At 44.8% G+C, this 18,722-nt stretch overlaps 1 protein-coding gene across 2 annotated transcripts in view; it reads right to left on the reverse strand.

Moving 5' to 3' along the window:
• Positions 1-18,722, reverse strand: part of LOC121233033 (microtubule-associated serine/threonine-protein kinase 4-like) — a 235,285-nt gene that overhangs the window by 23,631 nt on the left and 192,932 nt on the right. For both annotated transcript variants that reach the window (XM_041121619.1, XM_041121618.1), the window contains 2 exons: positions 500-627; positions 165-397 (listed from right to left, as the gene is read on the reverse strand). In XM_041121619.1, coding sequence (XP_040977553.1) covers positions 165-397; positions 500-627 — 361 coding nt within the window. The remainder of the gene's footprint in view (positions 1-164; positions 398-499; positions 628-18,722) is intronic.

Below are 18,722 nucleotides of genomic sequence, written 5' to 3' on the forward strand. Positions count from 1 at the left end.
TATTAGTTTGAGCCTGAGCCCAAACCAGACCCCCTTTGGGGATGTTTTCATTTTTAAAGCATTTCTGGAATGCAGGACTTCTAAATCCATGAATGCTACTGCTAAACAAAGAAGATCCACAACTGTTTCTAATGTTATCATTCAAGACACCCATTGTGAATTACCTGATAACGTGGAGCTGCTGATCGTACTTGCTGGAGTGGTTACTTCAGGTTCCTCTTGCAATATTTCCTCATTCACAAATGCAGGCTTTTCCTGTTCCTCCTGAGGTTCCGCTAAACAGGTGGAATCATCCTGTTCTCCTTCGGCTGATATGGCCAACTTCGGAAGCAAACCAGAACTGTGTTGCTGCCTGCTACTCTCAGTGTCAGAGGAGATGGATGTAGATATTTGTTGTCTGCATTAAAAATAAGCAAACTCTCATGCAGTTATTGAGATGAGGAGGCCTGCTACCCGATAAGCAGGACGTGGACCACTTCCAGCACCTCATTCTACTTACGTTTCAGAACATTCTGAACTCCAGCTTAAAGATTCCACAGAAGGCAATGTTACACTTTTTGGTTTGTCTCCTGCGTCTTCCTTTTCTTCACCTTGTGTTTGAGTGACTCGATCTATGCTACTAAAAACCTATTACAGATACAAAAAAACAACAAAAAAACCCAACTCATCACAGACATATTTGATATAAAAAGATATGCAGGAAAGTATATTTCAGGTGGTACTCTGCATGTTCTAAATGCTTATACAGTATTTCAGAGTGTATACTTCAAACTTCTTGAGCCTTTTTAAATTTCCAAGAGTTTGTGTTCTTAAAATGTTTTCCTATTTTTGTTTTCTTGGCTCCTCACATAAAGGGTCATGAATAACATCTCTTCTCATTACGAATTCATCAGCTTTCTCCCCATTTCACTGTGTGAACCACGAGACTACAAACAAAATCCATAGCCTTGGGGGCTCTAGGTCACAGGATCAAGGCACATCTTGGATTAATTCAGAACCATAAAGTCAATCAAGAAAAAACCCAACAACCAACCTTAACCCTAAGATACTGACTTAATATCTACCAGTCAGTTGTGGAAAGCAGAAAAATGAATCTGAATTGACTGTGAAGTTAAGAATAAATTACTTGGCTAAAGGATTTAGAAAAAAATAAACTCTGATCTTTGGAAGTCTGTTGTTTGCTTAGCTGACAAATCACATATAGAAACTGTCAGCTGTATATTCTACAACCTGAGAGGCACAGCTAGAGATGCAATGACATAATGACATTAACAAACCAAACTATTACTGTGGTACAGAGCTTTCAAAAGGACAGAAGTTCACAGAATCACAGAATGAGGTCGGAAGGCACTTCTGCAAGTCATCTAGTCCAACCCCCCTGCTCAAGCAGGGTCACCTAGAGCTGGTTGCACAGGACCATGTCCAGATGGCTTTTGAAGATCTCCAAGGATGAAGACTCCACAAACTCTCTGGACAACTTGTGCTAGTGCTTGATAACCCTCACAATAAAAAAGTGTTTCCTTCCTTTCCAGGTCCCTGCTGACTGGAAGACAGTCAATGTTATTCCTTTTTACAAGAAGGGCATGAGGGAAGACCCAGGGAACTACAGACCTGTTAGTCTAACCTCAGTTCCTAGAAAAATTATGGAGAAGATGCTACTGGGTGCTACTGAAAGGCATTTAAAGAACAATGCAATCATCAGGCTCAGTCAACATGGGTTCACAAAGGGAAAGTCCTGTTTAACTAATTTGATATCCTTCTATGATAAGGTCACTTGCCTAGTGGATGAAGGGAAGGCAGTGGATGTAGTTTCTCTGGATTTTAGAAAGGCTTTTGATACTGTCCCTCACAGCATCCTTCTGGACAAGTTGTCCAACGGTGAAATGAGCAGGTATACAGTGCGCTGGGTGAAGAACTGGCTGAAGGGCAGGGCTCAAAGGGTTGTAGTAAATGGGGCTACATCTGGCTGGTGACCAGTCACCAGCAGTGTTCCTCAGGGCTCAATTCTAAGGCCAGTTCTGTTCAATATTTTTATCAACAATCTGGATGCAAGAGTTGAATGCACCCTTAGCAAGTTTGCTGATGATACCAAACTGGGAGGTGCTGTTGACTGTCTTGAGGGACAAGAGGCCTTGCAGAGGGATCTAGGTAGATTGGAACACTGGGCAATTGTCAGTGGCATGAAATTTAACAAGAACAAATGCCAGATTCTGCACCTGGGACAAAGTAATGCCAGGTCCAAGTATAAATTGGGAGAGGAGTGGCTGGAGAGCAGCCCTGCAGAAAGGGATCTGGGGGTGCTGGTCGACAGCAGGCTCAATATGAATCAGAAGTGTGCCCTGGTAGCCAAGAGGGCAAACCGCATCCTGGGGTGCATCAAACACAGTATAACCAGTCGGTCAAGAGAGGTGATTATCCCGCTGTATTCAGCATTGGTGGAGCTTCACCTTGAATACTGTGTGCAGTTCTGGCCCCCACAATTTAAGAAGGATGTTCAGGTCCTTGAATGCATCCAGAGGAGGGCAACAAAGCTGGTGAAAGGGCTGGAAAGCATGTCCTATAAAGTGCGGCTAAGGACTCTGGGTTTGTCTAGTTTGGAGAAAAGGAGGCTGAGGGGCGACCTCATTGCTCTCTACAGCTTCCTGAGGAGGGGAAGTGGAGAGGGAGGTGCTGATCTCTTCTCCCTGGTATCCAGTGACAGGACACGTGGGAATGGTTCAAAGTTGTGTCAGGGGAGGTTCAGATTTGACATGAGGAAACATTTCTTTACTGAGAGGGTGGTCAAACCCTGGAACAGGCTTCCTAGAGAGGTGGTCAATGCCCCAAGCCTCTCAGTGTTTAAGAGGCATTTGGACAACGCCGTTAATGATAGGCTTTAACTTTTGGTCAGCCCTGAAGTGGTCAGGCAGTTGGACTAGATGATCGTTGTGGGTCCCTTGCAGCTGAACTATTCTATTATCTTCAGACAGAACGTCCTGTATTTCAGTTTGTGCCCACTGCCTCTCGTCCAAGTTATCTCCAAAGAGACTGTGTCATTTGCCAGTATCTGAATTTGAAACATGCCACCAAGTCAAAATAAGGAGTTTACACAGAATGAGGATAACTACATCCACAGTTCCTGTCTATTCCTCCATGCGATCACAGATACAATACATATGTGGTACTGCAGAGCCAGTATAAAATCTAAAATTTTAAATTTTAAAATTAAGCCAGGACAAACAAGATATAAACACGGACTTTCAAAATACCTTTAAACAGTTCCTAAAGTAGGCCAAAGAAACTTTTTTAATAGAAAGCTTTTGAAAAATCACTGCTGCCTACTATGTAAGACTATGCATGCTCATTAGGCATTCCGCTTCTTAATCCATTATTTCTTGCCAGTTTTTCCTTGTTCTGGTTTCTGCGATAGAGTTGATTGTCTTCCTAATAGCTGGTATAGTGTTATGTCTTGGATTCAGTATGAGAAGAATGTTGATAACACACTGATGTTTTCAGTTGTTGCTAAGTAGTGTTTGGAGTAAGTCAAGGATTTTTCAGCTTCTCATGCCCAGCCAGCAAGAAGGCTGGAGGGGCCCAAGAAGTTGGCACAGGACACAGCCAGGGCAGCTGACCCAAACTGGCCAAATGGGTATTCCATACCATGTGACGTCATGCCTAGTATATAAACTCAGGGGAGTGGGGCTGGGGAATATACAGTATTGGAATATACAATAGTGTCATTTTATTATTGTTAATATTATCATTATTATTTTCTTCCTTTCTGTTCTATTAAACTGTTCTTATCTCAACCCATGAGTTTTACTTTTTTTTTCCCCGATTCTCTCCCCCATCCCACTGGGTGGGGGGGGGGGGGAGTGAGTGAGCGGCTGCGTGGTGCTTAGTTGCTGGCTGGGGTTAAACCACGACAGTCCTTCTTGGCGCCCAACGAGGGGCACAAAGGGTTGAGATAATGACAAACCGGACCAGAGCTTGTTAAAACGAATTTGTTACAAGCATTCATTATATTGGTCTAATAGTTGCTGGTCACAATGTCGATATATGTGTTCTTAGAGTTGTTGCTCTCGTTTTTAGAGTTCTGTTATGTATCATCTCACTTGCTGTATGTAGTCCCTGTGCTGCTGCTGATCATCCATGGGAGGTGGATTAAGGTTTTCACTTTGATGTATTGTGTAATACTGGCTTATGGTATGATAAAATTACCGGTTGTGGGATTAATCCGGTATTTGCACTCAGCATTGTCATCACTGTAAGAGTCGGTCAGAAAATCAGCATTGTCTCAACATTGTCATCAGGAACATGAACAGTACATTACCTGACAACGGCCTGTTTGGAGCGCAGCGGCCAATCCCAAGGACAGAATGTGCGGTACAAGGCTCCTGGAAGGTACCTGGCTAGAGCCGTTAGAGATAACCGCATAGCTACTGTCAAAAAGGATGGATTGCAACCGTTGCCATAACATCGATGAAGAAATCATGAACTCTAGACGAACTTTGCTTCATTATAATACCAAAACACACCTCCTGGTCGAAGGCTACCTGCCTCCAAGACTTACCACGCCTCAGACACTGACCCTGCGCCTGCGTGATAGCCTCGCTCGAGAAGGGCGGAGATATGATATTTGTATTCTGAGAAGGGCGGAGACTCCTGAGGCAGAGGTGGAGCAAGGTGTGTTACTAAGCATAAAAGATGACTTCTAAACAACGGGAATTGGAAGCTTCCCCACCAAGGAACACGACGATCGACGACGCAGCATTAGCTGGACCCGGGACCGTTAGGATGTCTTGCGATCAGCGGTGGTAGCTATAACCTCTTTTTCTCCTCTCTCTAAACTTAACTTTACTTTTCTCCTTTCTCTCACCCATCTCTAACTATCGCGTGCCTCTTCACAGGCAATACAATAAAGTTTTACTGTGTGATTACTGCTATCCCCTTTGGTGTTGGTCACCTTAATTTTGCACTTTCGAGATCGTAGCAAACGAACCATCACGAGTCCACCGAGTGGACCGTGACATTAAACTGGCGTCACGGACAGGATCCTGAGAGACAGAGGGGTGCAGGTTTTGTGTGGTTTGTAACAGGGGAAGAACGTTTCGTTCCAGCCGCACCTGGCCCTACACCTGAAAGGGTGAGAGGTGTCCAGAAAGCAAGGGGGGCAATTCGGGATTCCCGCACACTGCACACACCTCAGTGTATTTCACCCCAAACTCGAATTGAGGGCTCTGTCTATCAGGATCAAGTGAAGGATCTCCTAGTGCAAAAGGGGGAACTGTCCTCATTAGATGAGGTGGACTACTCGGGGAAGTTGAAGGGACAAGCAGAGAAAGTCTGCACTTGTGAGCAACTAAGTTTTGACTCCCCGAAGTGAGATTTTGGTCCCTTCAGCCACTCGGGGAAGAGGAGGGCTACGCAGCAGTTGTTGCGTGTGTGGTGTAACTAAGTTTGACCTCCCCGAAGTGAGTTTGGCCCTTTGCAACAAAAATGACTGAAAAGAATGGTTATCAAAACTCTCCATCAGTAAAAAATCTTGGCTCGTTTTATGCACTCTTGGCAAAGTATGGAGCTCGACCCTCCCCGCCTGGGGAAGAGTGGGCTCGAGACAATTGGTGACCGAGTGATTTCTATACAGAATGAGGCCAGATCAAGGTCAGGCAAAGGCAAAGCGATAATCTGTGCAGTTCTTGGAGCCAGCCTGGTCGCAGCAATTGAAGACCGCTATAAGCGGCGTAGCCAGGAAAAACAAATCATAGAATCCCTTGAAAATTTGGTACAACTTTTGCAGAAAACAACCTCCAACCTGGAAGAGCAGTTAGCAGAGAAAGAAAGAGTAATTTGCTTGTACAAACAGCAAGCAGAGGAAAAGGAGGAAGAAAATCACTGTCTAAAAGATGCCTTAAAAGAAGAACTTTCAAGGTCTGTTGAATCATTGAATGAGAGAGAAATGAAAATGGAAAAGATAGGTATTCGGCAAATAAGTCAGGTATACCCCCAAAAGGAGCTAGAGGAAGCAAGGAAACACTTTAGGGAAAACCCCCAAGTGAGGCCTTTGATTAAAGCAGAATATACTTATATAAATGATGAGGATAATGACCCACATATTACAACTAAAGAGATACCATACACTCCCACTGAATTGGCCAAAATGAAAAGAGAATATGGGCGCCTTCCCAAAGAATCCGAAACAGAGTATGTGTGGCGTGTATCTTTAACTGGAGGGGACCAAATTCAGTTAAGTGAAAGGGAAGCTAGTGGTTACTGGGGCCACGGTGTCTTTTTAACAACAGGGGATAGACGTGCCCCATGGTCCCTAACCCAGCGGGCTGCCTATTGGGCCGGAGGGCTGAACCCCTTAGACAGGGGGGATCCCCTAGCAATCACAGGCACAGTTGATCAATTGCTAGAAAGTGTGCACAAAGCAGCCTGCCTGCAAATGATACATGAAAGGAAGTTAGTTCCCGGATGTGAATCCCCAATGATGTTGCCGGTGAATCCTGAAATCATGACTCCTTTGATAAGGGGACTCCCAGAATCACTCAAATCTACCGGGATTGTTCTCCAAAGGACCATAGCATCTTTAGACCCTGTAGAAAAGTTGGAGAGCTTTATTAAAGGCAAAAGAGATGAAATTTATGTTGGCACAGATTCACCTTTTAATCATAGCTCGGCTTCTTCCCACTCAAAACATAAAAGGATGTGGACGTGGGGAGATGTAGCACAGGAATTGATAGATTATAGCAGAAAATACGGTCCTGTGAGAACTTTGGAGGAGAAACCTAAAGGAATTCGTCAAGTAGGAGCTAAAGATTTACCCCTATCTGTTAGTAAAACTGTAACCCCTCTCACTGACTCCGCCAGTGCTGCTGACTACTCCTACTCTAAAACTGGGGGAGGAGGAAGACAGCCCCTGACTTGACAGCAATGGTGGGCTTTGGGAATTAAAAAGGGAGTTCCCAGAGATGTGATGGATGGTTTACCCCTTAATAAACTGAGTAAACTGATATCAAAGTGGTATGGTCCAAAACAACACCCACAGCACTTAAGGTCAAATAGAGAAATCTCTCCTGTCATGCCCGCAGCCCCCCCCGCGGAGAGCACGGGCGATGGGGAAAGTCAGCAGGGAAACTAGAACCTCCGTTCCTTAGCAGTGGGCGGGGGAATGGAGGATGGATTTATATCCGACAGCTCACTAAAACTAACAGAGGAGATTTATTGATTACAGCTATTGTAGGTCCTAAGCGTGCACCCGTAACCTTTTTAATTGACACCGGTGCACAGATCTCTGCCCTGACTGAGGAAGATGCACAGAGGTGTGGGGTGATTCCCTCTAAGCGAAACGTTTGTGTCTTGAATGCTCTAGGGTCAACAGAAGTTATGAACGTTGTTCCGGTAAAGCTGATGCTGCCGGGAGAGGAAGGCACAATCACTATTAACATGGTGGTTGGGAACATTCCGACTAACCTGTTAGGAATAGATGCCCTTAAAGGAAGGGGGTGGGAGGATTCAGAAGGATTGTTGTGGACTTTCGGGACACCGCAGCTGAACATCAGGCTACTTCAAACTGCACCCCCTCTGCCATTTAGCAAAGTAACTAGTGTTAAACAATATCCCCTCCCCCTGGGAGCAAAGGAAGGTATCAAACCAGTCATGCAGGAGATGCGGGAACAAGGAGTGGTGATAAATACCCATTCTCCTTTCAACTCGCCGGTATGGCCAGTGAAAAAACCTAATGGGAAGTGGAGGCTCACAGTAGATTTTCGAAGGCTGAATGCTAACACAGGGCCTCTGACTGCCGCAGTCCCTAATATGGCTGAACTGGTAATAACAATTCAGGAGAAAGCTCATCCGATCATGGCAACCATAGATGTTAAAGATATGTTTTTCATGATACCTTTGCGACCAGAAGACAGAGATCGTTTTGCTTTTACTTGGGAGGGACAACAATTTACCTTTACCCGGCTGCCTCAGGGATACAAACATTCCCCTACACTAGCTCACCACGCTTTGGCCCAAGAACTGGAGAAAATACCAAAAGCCGATGGCATAGCTGTCTATCAGTATATTGATGATATTCTCGTGGGTGGAGATAAAGAAAAGGAGGTGGGGGCAACCCAACAGAACATAATCTCTCATTTGGAGAACTTGGGTTTGCAAATTCCCCCAGAAAAGATCCAAAAACCCTCACAAGAAGTAAAGTTTTTGGGAATTTGGTGGAAAGGGGGAATGACATGTATCCCACCAGACACCCTCACTTCTCTAGATCAGATTAAAATGCCTGAATCAAAAAAGGATTTGCAGCATGCTTTAGGGTTATTGGTATTCTGGAGAAAACATATCCCAGACTTTTCTATCATTGCCAGACCTCTTTATGATTTGCTGAGAAAACGGGCCAAATGGGAATGGACTGCTTCTCAGGAAGAAGCAATGCAATTGTTAATTTTTGAAGCAACAGCTCATCAGGCTCTTGGCCCTATCCACCCTACAGACCCCTTTCAGGTAGAATGGGGGTTTGCCACAACAGGATTGTCAGTACACATTTGGCAACGTGGTCCTGAGGGTCCAACCCGCCCTGTAGGATTTTACTCCCGCGGCTTTAAGGATGCTGAGAAGAGATATACTGCATGGGAGAAAGGTTTGTTTGTGGTTAGCATGGCTCTCATAGAAGTGGAGAAAATTACACGTCAGCAACCAATCGTGCTAAGAGGCCCGTTCAAAGTTATAAAAGCAGTCACTAACGGGACCCCCCCTCCTGACGGGGTGGCCCAGAGAGCCTCGGTACGAAAGTGGTATGCCCAGATTGGACACTATTGTAACCTTTTTTCAGTGACTGAAGGAGCTTTAAAAAACTTAGCTATCCAAGAAACAGAAAGCCTGGACGGCAGCCAAGACAAACCTATCTCAGTTATTCGGGTAGCCCCTCCTTTCTCCCACGATCAGTCAGTGAATGCTTGGTTTACCGACGCTTCAGCAAAGCGAGAAGGAAAAGTGTGGAAATACCGGGCAGTAGCCCTCCATACTATTACTAAAGAACAGATAATAACAGAGGGAGAAGGGAGTGCCCAGGTAGGAGAATTAATTGCAGTATGGAGCGTTTTCAAGCATGAAGCACAAACCGCTTCCCCTGTCCATATATATACCGATTCCTATGCAGTGTTTAAAGGATGTACTGAATGGCTCCCTTTCTGCGAGCAAAATGAATGGGAGGTTAACAGAATTTCAGTGTGGCAAAAGGACAAGTGGCAAGAAATCCTGAGCATTGAAAGACAAGGGAACTTTGCTGTGGGATGGGTAGCTTCTCATCAAGTAGATGGGGGCTCGGCAGGAGAATGGAACAACAAAGCTGATGAATTAGCAAGACTAGCTCCTGTACAAAAGGACCAGATCACAGAAGATTGGGATCGTTTGCTAGAATGGTTACATATAAAACGTAAACATACGGGAGCTAAAGATTTGTATCGTGAAGCCCTTGCCCGAGGTTGGCCTGTCACTAGGGAAATGTGTAAAACCTGCATATCAGCCTGTGAACAGTGCCGTACACGGCTCGAAAGACACCCCTTAGAGGATGACCCTCTGCATTTAAGAGAGGGTAAAGGCTTGTGGGATGCTTGGCAGGTAGATTATATAGGCCCCTTTAAGAAATCAGGAGGAAAACGCTTTGTGCTGGTAGGAGTGGAGATAACATCAGGGCTAGTCCAAGCCGAAGCTTTGAACAAAGCTACGGGAGAAAAAACTGTGAAAGCACTGCGTGAATGGTTTGGAATTTTTCCAAAACCACAAGAAATGCAATCTGACAATGGCTCCCACTTCACCGCCAAAATCGTACAGGATTGGGCACGAAGCAAAGGGATTAAATGGGTCTTCCACACTCCATACTATCCACAGGCCAATGGGATTGTAGAAAGAACAAATGGTCTCTTAAAACGACTTTTGAAACCACAAGAGGGAAATTGGGATGCCCGCCTATGGGAAGCTGTCAAAGGTGTAAATGACAGATGGGGGGTAAATGGATGCCCCAAAATTACTGCCTTTTGCCCGAAGGCTCCCTCTCTAGTTCCCTCATTAAAGGGACCAGATGATTCTAAGAATCCAGCACATTTCCCTGGACAACCTGTCCTAGTAGAACTTCCCACCGTAGGAAGTGTGCCACTGGTATTAAAAACCCCACTGAATGTATACTCATGGGTAGCATCCGATGCCCTAGGGAAGGAGCATCGGATAAATACTCGCTGGATAATTCCATCATTTTAATTTTCTGTATAGTATTAATCTCTTTTGCCTCAGAGAGGCAAGTTTTGGTTTTTTTTTTGTTTTGCAGAAGAACTCCGAGGGACGCCAAGAACAGCATGAATTATGAATCACTTAACTAGATTGATAGTACTTTTTTGTATTTTACCACTAATCTGTAGCCAAAAGAATACAGAATGGCCATGGTCCCAAGCTATTGTCCAGTATACTTGGAGTATGGGACAGTATCCCAAAGACCGTCTCCCAAACTTAGCCACTGTAGTAATGCATGATTCTGAAGTATACCACCCACTTGAGTGGGGGGAATGGGACAAAAAAGACTGGGTCCGTGTCCTGACTGGAACGATTGCAGAAAAAAATCCAAGTGGGATGCAGAAAGGTGGAAGGATCTCTTTATGAGAAAGCCTCTTCAATTACCATCTCTGGAAATCTATTGGACCCTAGTTCCAACATCACTGCGAAACTCTGTCCTACAATAGAATGGGGATGTAACAAACAGGATTCTCTCATTACATGTTGCCGTCAAAAGAATGTCAGTAACTACCCCCTAGACCCAAGTACCAATAATGTTGAAATCACCAAATCCTGTCTTAAGGAACAAGGAGATTGTTGGTATAATTTTACTTTGACCAAGCCAGTTTATGTGGTGTGCGATTGGCGATCTAATCCACCGACCGAAGAGCTATCAGGCCTAACATTTAAATTCAAAATGAATGTTGTAACTAGGATGCTTGTTGCAGTAGTCACGCACGATGGCATAGATACCCTCTTTACGCTAACTGACAAAGATGAAGTTATACCCTCTTTTACAGTGGTACAAGGAAATAACATCACAATAAGATGCAGACTGATCACTGAATCTCACATTGAATCCACAAACAGTTATGGAATTGGACCTCATGGCCCTATTTTGTCGTGTAAAAATCAAAACCTAGACTGTTGGTTAAACTTGACTGCTGTACAATACTCTTATAAAGTTATGTGTGGTAAAAATAACACTAAATACTGGGGAGGATTTAAAATAGACATTGTAATACCTACTACCCAACCAATTGCTGTGCTCAGTCCAAAAATCTTTGAAATTGGACCGTATGTGATCAGAAATACGGGCCTACAACAAATGTTGTTTAACCCGGCATGGTCTCAAACGAGTTGAATTGTCGATGCAGAACAATGTTTCAGACATTCAGCCAGCTTGCTCACCTTTCCTAAAGACTTCTTATGAGGGATGGACAACCTGGCTGCAAAAACGAACTCTTCCCATGAGAAGAACACAGAGAGACCTAACCGGTGTTTTGGGAACAGGATTGGGAGTTTTAAATAGCATCGATTCGGAAGTAATAATGAACAAGTTGGCTACCTCAATTAGTGATTTGGCTAAATTACAACAGCCTTTGCGGTCTTCTTTATTGGCTTTGGGGACTAACCAGTGGCTGTTGTCAAATATATTACCAAAATGGGAAAAGGTAAATGTAAGGGACCACGAATTGATTACTGATGCACTTGGGGTGATCCAAAATAACGTCTCTTTGGCTCTCAGTTGTATCCAGGCTCAAATATGGATGCAGTCGGTAGCCGCCTCAATTATAAGAGAAGGTGAAGAAGGCACTCTCCCCACTGAAATTCGGAAAATAATTTGGGACAGTGCCACTGATTTTGAGAAGGAACTCCAATCCTGGTGGAACCTGGTAAACTTTACTTATGATCCCGTTACAAACATAGATACAACTTTTGTGCTTACTATATATAATGCTACCATATACCCAATTTATCCCGTTATTGCATTAGGGTTGAACCACAACGGAACTATACTCTATCCTTTTGAGCATAGAGTATGGGCCCGAAAGGTGAATGAAAAATGGCAAACTGTTAATTTGGAATCTTGCATTGTACGAGAACAACAAGGATTTGTTTGTGAAGGCAATGCAATTGAGGCACAAGATATTTGTTTAGATACTGAACAAAATATTTGCCACTTTGAGATTCATCCTAATGAAAACCCTGAAACAGTACTCATATATATCGGCAAAGGCTGTGTATGTTTGAGGACTGTTTGTGATTTTCTATCTGTAGATAAGGTAGTTGTGGAGACTAAAAATCATTCAAATTTTTGTGTTTGTAATTTCACTAAGATTGTTGGATGTGACTTTTCCTATTCGGCCCCGGTCACATCTCACCAACTTTTGCAATCTAACTATATGTTGATTCATGAATTGTTGCCTATACCCATTGGAATGAATCTCACTTTGGTAAAACAGTTATTACAACACAAGGATTTGGTTGAGATTTTGGAAAAATTAGGGAAAACGGACAGAAAACCTTAATAACTGTTCATCACAATGTGAAAGAAATACACCGAGTTTTAGAAAGAGTGCAAAAGGATACAGAACATAGATGGTGGGACACACTTTTCAGATGGTCGCCTACTGCTACAGGCATCCTGAACAAGTTGTGTCACCCCATCGTGGTTCTCTTGATATTGGTTTTGATCAGTTTGGCTTTGTCTGCAGTATTGTATGTCATAGCCTGGAGAATGATGAATCGGTTAACGCGTTTGATGTCTGTACTGAACACATATAATATGCTTGATATTCCATCCAATGTGGATATTCCCAAATCAATTGATGTTTTGAAACCTCAATGATTTTTTATTTATATATATAAACAATTTTGATTGTAATTGATACAAATTGTAGCTGCCTTTCTATCTTTTCTCCTTTTCTCTCTCTCTCTCTGTCTTTTTCTTTTCCTTTTCTTCTTCCTCTTCTTTATCATGCCTTTCTATCTTTTCTCCTTTTCTCTCTCTCTCTCTCTGTCTTTTTCTTTTCCTTTTCTTCTTCCTCTTCTTTATCATGCTACCACCAAGCGGTCCTGACGTCCTGACGACCATGTTGAGCCACGGGGTGGTGTAAGAGTCGGTCAGAAAATCAGCATTGTCTCAACATTGTCATCAGGAACATGAACAGTACATTACCTGACAACGGCCTGTTTGGAGCGCAGTGGCCAATCCCAAGGACAGAATGTGCAGTACAAGGCTCCTGGAAGGTACCTGGCTAGAGCCGTTAGAGGTAACCGCATAGCTACTGTCAAAAAGGATGGATTGCAACCGTTGCCATAACATCGATGAAGAAATCATGAACTCTAGACGAACTTTGCTTCATTATAATACCAAAACACACCTCCTGGTCGAAGGCTACCTGCCTCCAAGACTTACCATGCCTCAGACACTGACCCTGCGCCTGCGTGATAGCCTCGCTCGAGAAGGGCGGAGATATGATATTTGTATTCTGAGAAGGGCGGAGACTCCTGAGGCAGAGGTGGAGCAAGGTGTGTTACTAAGCATAAAAGATGACTTCTAAACAATGGGAATTTGAAGCTTCCCCACCAAGGAACACGACGATCGACGACGCAGCATTAGCTGGACCCGGGACCGTTAGGACGTCTTGAGATCAGCGGTGGTAGCTATAACCTCTCTTTCTCCTCTCTCTCTAAACTTAACTTTACTTTTCTCCTTTCTTTCACCCATCTCTAACTATCGCGTGCCTCTTCACAGGCAATACAATAAAGTTTTACTGTGTGATTACTGCTATCCCCTTTGGTGTTGGTCACCTTAATTTTGCACTTTCGAGATCGTAGCAAACGAACCATCACGAGTCCACCGAGTGGACCGTGACAATCACCTCTATACTTCGGGAGCCATCTGTGGGAAACTATTAATATTTACACCATTTACCTTTTCTCCTCGGAGAGCCAATCTATGGGCGAGACACCTTTCTTCACCTTTCCCTTCTCCTCCAGTCTAGTTACAATGGTGTTTGAGAATTTTGGAAAATTTGAATACCCTTGGGATGTTGAGACCAGCATGGTCCTATTGCTAGGGACTAGCATGTTCCAGAATGTCGTTCAGGTCTTGTTTAGGGTTAAAGAACTATTAAAGAATATCACCCAGAGATCTTCCCCGAGGCTGGATAATTATGAGTGGCAGGATATGCGGGAGAGTATGTCAAGTACCTAGGACAGTGGGGACCTCCAGTGTTTTGGAACTTCACCCTTGAACAAGTGCAGAATCCTGAAAAACTAGTAGAACATTTGGAAAAAGTATACTGTCACCATGACAATTCCAGGGAGACACAAATTACTGCAATGTGCTGGGGCCTGGCCCAAGCGTACCAAACCCTGTTCAAAACTATTCAGTACCCTCAAGGGGAAGAGAATGTCTCTGGATGTGACAAGAAAATGACAGGCACTGCGGCTATTCCAACCCCGGCAACAGGTACTGCAGCTGAACGAGAAAACCAAGCTGTGACAGTATCAGTTGAGCCCATACAGAAGAAGAAATATACAAAAAAATCAGTTCGCTTAGTGAGGGATGAAGATGAACCAGGGTCATCACAAGAACAGGAGGAAGAGGCAGAATCAGAGGTAATCACCTGATCCCTATCCCTGAGAGAGCTGCAAGATATGCGAAAAGATTTTGGCCGCCATATAGGTGAGCATATTATCACCTGGCTCCTCCGATGCTGGGACAATGGGGCTAATAGCTTGGAATTAGAAGGTAGGGAAGCCAAGCAGCTGGGATCGCTTGCCAGGGAAGGTGGCATTGATAAGGCAATTGGAAAAGGGACACAAGCCATCAGCCTCTGGAAGCGACTCCTGTCAAGCATGAAGGAAAGGTACCCCTTTAAGGAAGATGTTATATGTCAATGAGGCAAGTGGACCCCCATGGAGAGAGATATCCAGTACCTGAGGGAATTAAACATGTTACAGATGATTTCTTATGACCCGGACAACGCACAATTACCCAAAGATCCAGACGAAGTCCCATGCACACGACCCATGTGGCAGAAGTTTCTACAAAGTGCACCACCATCGTATGCCAATTCATTGGCAGTAGTGTTCTGGAAAGAAGGCGAGGGACAAACAGTGGATGAAGTCGCTGGCCAGCTACAACAATATGAAGGAAGTCTCTCTTCCTCCCTACAAGCCTGCATCTCAGCTGTGGAAAATCTGTCCAAAAAGTCTGAAAAACTGATCAAAGTGATCAAAAAGTCATACTATCCACTTGTATGGACCAGTATCTCAGCTATAAGGAGTGGGTGTTCCTCTGCTCAAGAGAGAGAATATAGAAGGTACACACCGCGAGGTGCCACATGATTTTACCTGTGTGACCACGGAGAGGACATGAGGAAATGGGATGGAAAACCTACCTCGGTCCTAAATGCACGGGTACGTGAGTTGCGAGGAAAAACCACCACAAAAGGGGATTCTACCAGGAAAAATGCCGTTCCAGTTTCCAAACAGAGCAGAAGGGCTGATCTTATTTCTGATCCTCCTGAAGGGACTTCTGAGTCAATTTTACAAGAAGTGAGTACTGGATACTCTGACCAGGATTAGAGGGGCCCTGCCTCCAGCCAGGTGGAGGAAAGGGACAACCGGGTTTATTGGTCTGTGTGGCTTCGATGGCCTGGCACGTTAGACCCACAGGAGTACAAGGCTTTAGTAGACGCGGGTGCACAGTGTACTCTAATGCCATCAAGTTATAAAGGGGCAGAACCCATTTGTATTTCTGGTGTGACAGGGGGATCCCAACAGTTAAGTGTATTGGAGGCTGAATTAAGCCTAACTGGGAATGAATGGCAGAAACACACCATTGTGACTGGTCCAGATGCTCCGTGCATCCTTGTCATAGACCACCTCAGGAGAGGGTATTTTAAGGACCAAAAGGCATACTGGTGGGCTTTTGGTGTAGCTGCCTGTCCTGGTTTCAGCTGGGATAGAGTTAATTGTCTTCCTAGTAGCTGGTACGGTGCTATGTTTTGAGTTCAGTATGCGAAGAATGTTGATAACACTGATGTTTTCAGTTGTTGCTAAGTAGTGTTTAGTCGAACGTCAAGGATTTTTCAGCTTCTCATGCCCAGCCAGCGAGAAAGCTGGAGGGGCACAAGAAGTTGGCACAGGACACAGCCAGGGCAGCTGACCCAAAGTGGCCAACGGGGTATTCCATACCATGCGATGTCACATCTAGTATATAAACTGGGGGGGGGGGGGGGGGCAGGGGATCGCCGCTTGGGGATTAACTGGGCATTGATCAGTTGGTGGTGAGCAATTGCACTGCACATCATTTGTACATTCCAATCCGTTTATTATTACTGTTGTCATTTTATTAGTGTTATCATTATCATTATTAGTTTCTTCTTTTCTGTTCTATTAAACGGTTCTTATCTCAACCCATGGGTTTTACTTCTTTTCCCAATTTTCTCCCCCATCCCACTGGGTGGGGGGGGAGTGAGTGAACGGCTGCGTCCGGCTTAGTTGCTGGCTGGGGTTAAACCATGACACTGCCTTGGAGACGGAAGGAACTGAACAGCTGTCTACCCTGCCTGGTCTCTCTCAAGACCCTTCGATTGTGGGGTTGCTGACCGTTGAAGAACGAGTTCCAATTGCTACCACAATGGCGTACCGGCGGCATTATCGCACCGAATGAGACTCCCTGATTCCCATCCACAAGTTGATTTGCCAACTGGAGAGCCAAGGAGTGATCAGCAAAACTCACTCACCCTTTAATAGTCCCATATGGCCAGTGTGAAAGTCTTATGGGGAGTGGAGACTAACAGTTGAGTATTGTGGCCTAAATGAAGTCACTCTGTATCTGAGTGCTGCTGTTCCAGATATGCTAGAACTTCAATATGAACTAGAGTCAAAGGCAGCCAAGTGGTATGCCACAATTGACATTGCTAATGTGTTTTTGTCAACCCTTCTGGCAGCAGAGTGTCGTCCACAATTTGCCTTTACTTGGAGGGGCGTCCAGTACACCTGGAATCGACAGCCCCAGGGGTGGAAACACAGCCCCACCATTTGCCATGGACTAATCCAGGCTGCACTGGAAAAAGGTGAAGCTCTAGAATACCTGCAATACATTGATGACATCATCATTGTATGGGGCAACACAGCAGAAGAAGTCTTTGAGAAAGGGAAGAAAATAATCCAAATCCTTCTGAAAGCTGGTTTTGCCATAAAAGAAAGTAAGGTCAAGGGACCTGCACAGGAGATCCAGTTTTTAGGAATAAAATGGCAATATGGATGTCATCTGATCCCAATGGACATGATCAACAAAATAGCAGCTATGTCCCCACCGACTAATAAAAAGGAAACACAGACCTTCTTAGGTGTCGTGGGGGTTTGGAGAATGCATATTCCAAATTACAGTCTGATTGTAAGCCCTCTCTATCAAGTGACCCAGAAGAAGAACGATTTTAAATGGGGGCCTGAGCAACAAGAAACCTTTGAACAAATTAAACAGTTCATGCAGTACACCTCAGGTTATTTTGGGCAGGACAAGATGTTAAAAATGTGCTCTACACCGCAGCCAGAGAGAATGGCCCTACCTGGAGCCTCTGGCAGAAAGCATCTGGGGAGACCCGAGGCCGACCCATGGGGTTTTGGAGTCGGGGATACATAGGATCCGAGGCTCGCTATACTCCAACTGAAAAAGAGATATTGGCAGCATATGAAGGAGTTCGAGCTGCCTCAGAAGTGGTTGGTACTGAAACACAGCTCCTCTTAGCACCCCGACTGCCAGTGCTGGGCTGGATGTTCAAAGGGAGGGTCTCCTCTACACATCATGCAACTGATGCCACGTGGAGTAAATGGGTTGCACTGATCAGACAACGGGCTCGCATAGGAAATCCCAGTCGCCCAGGAATATTAGGAGTGATCATGGACTGGCCAGAAGGCAAAGATTTTGGAATGTCACCAGAGGAGGAGGTGACACGTGCTGAAGAGGCCCCGCTGTATAATAAACTGCCAGAAAATGAGAGGCAATATGCCCTATTTACTGACGGGTCCTGTCGCATTGTGGGAAAACATGGGAGGTGGAAGGCTGCTGTATGGAGTCCTACACGACTAGTCGCAGAAACTGCTGAAGGAGAAGGTGAATCAAGTCAGTCTGCAGAGGTGAAAGCCATCCAGCTAGCGTTAGACATTGCTGAAAGAGAAAAGTGACCAGTGCTCTATCTCTATACTGACTCATGGATGGTGGCAAATGCCCTGTGGGGGTGGTTACAGCAATGGAAGCAGAGCAACTGGCAGCGCAGAGGTAAACCCATTTGGGCTGCCGCACTGCGGCAAGATATTGCGTCCCGGCTAGAGAATGTGGTTGTAAAAGTACGTCACGTAGATGCTCACGTACCCAAGAGTCAGGCCACTGAAGAACATCAAAACAACCAACAGGTGGATCAGGCTGCCAAGATTGAAGTGGGTCAGGTGGATCTGGACTGGCAACATAAGGATGAGCTATGTATGGTTCAGTGGCCCATGACACCTCAGGCCATCAGGGAAGAGATGCAACATATAGATGGGCTCGTGATCAAGGGGTGGACTTCACAATGGATACTATTGCACAAGTTATCCATGAATGTGAAACATGTGCTGCAATTAAGCAAGCCAAACGGTTAAAGCCCCTGTGGTATGGAGGGCGATGGCTG

This window comes from Aquila chrysaetos (assembly GCF_900496995.4).
Source record: "Aquila chrysaetos chrysaetos chromosome W unlocalized genomic scaffold, bAquChr1.4 W_unloc_4, whole genome shotgun sequence".
Classification (NCBI taxonomy): Eukaryota; Metazoa; Chordata; class Aves; order Accipitriformes; family Accipitridae; genus Aquila; species Aquila chrysaetos.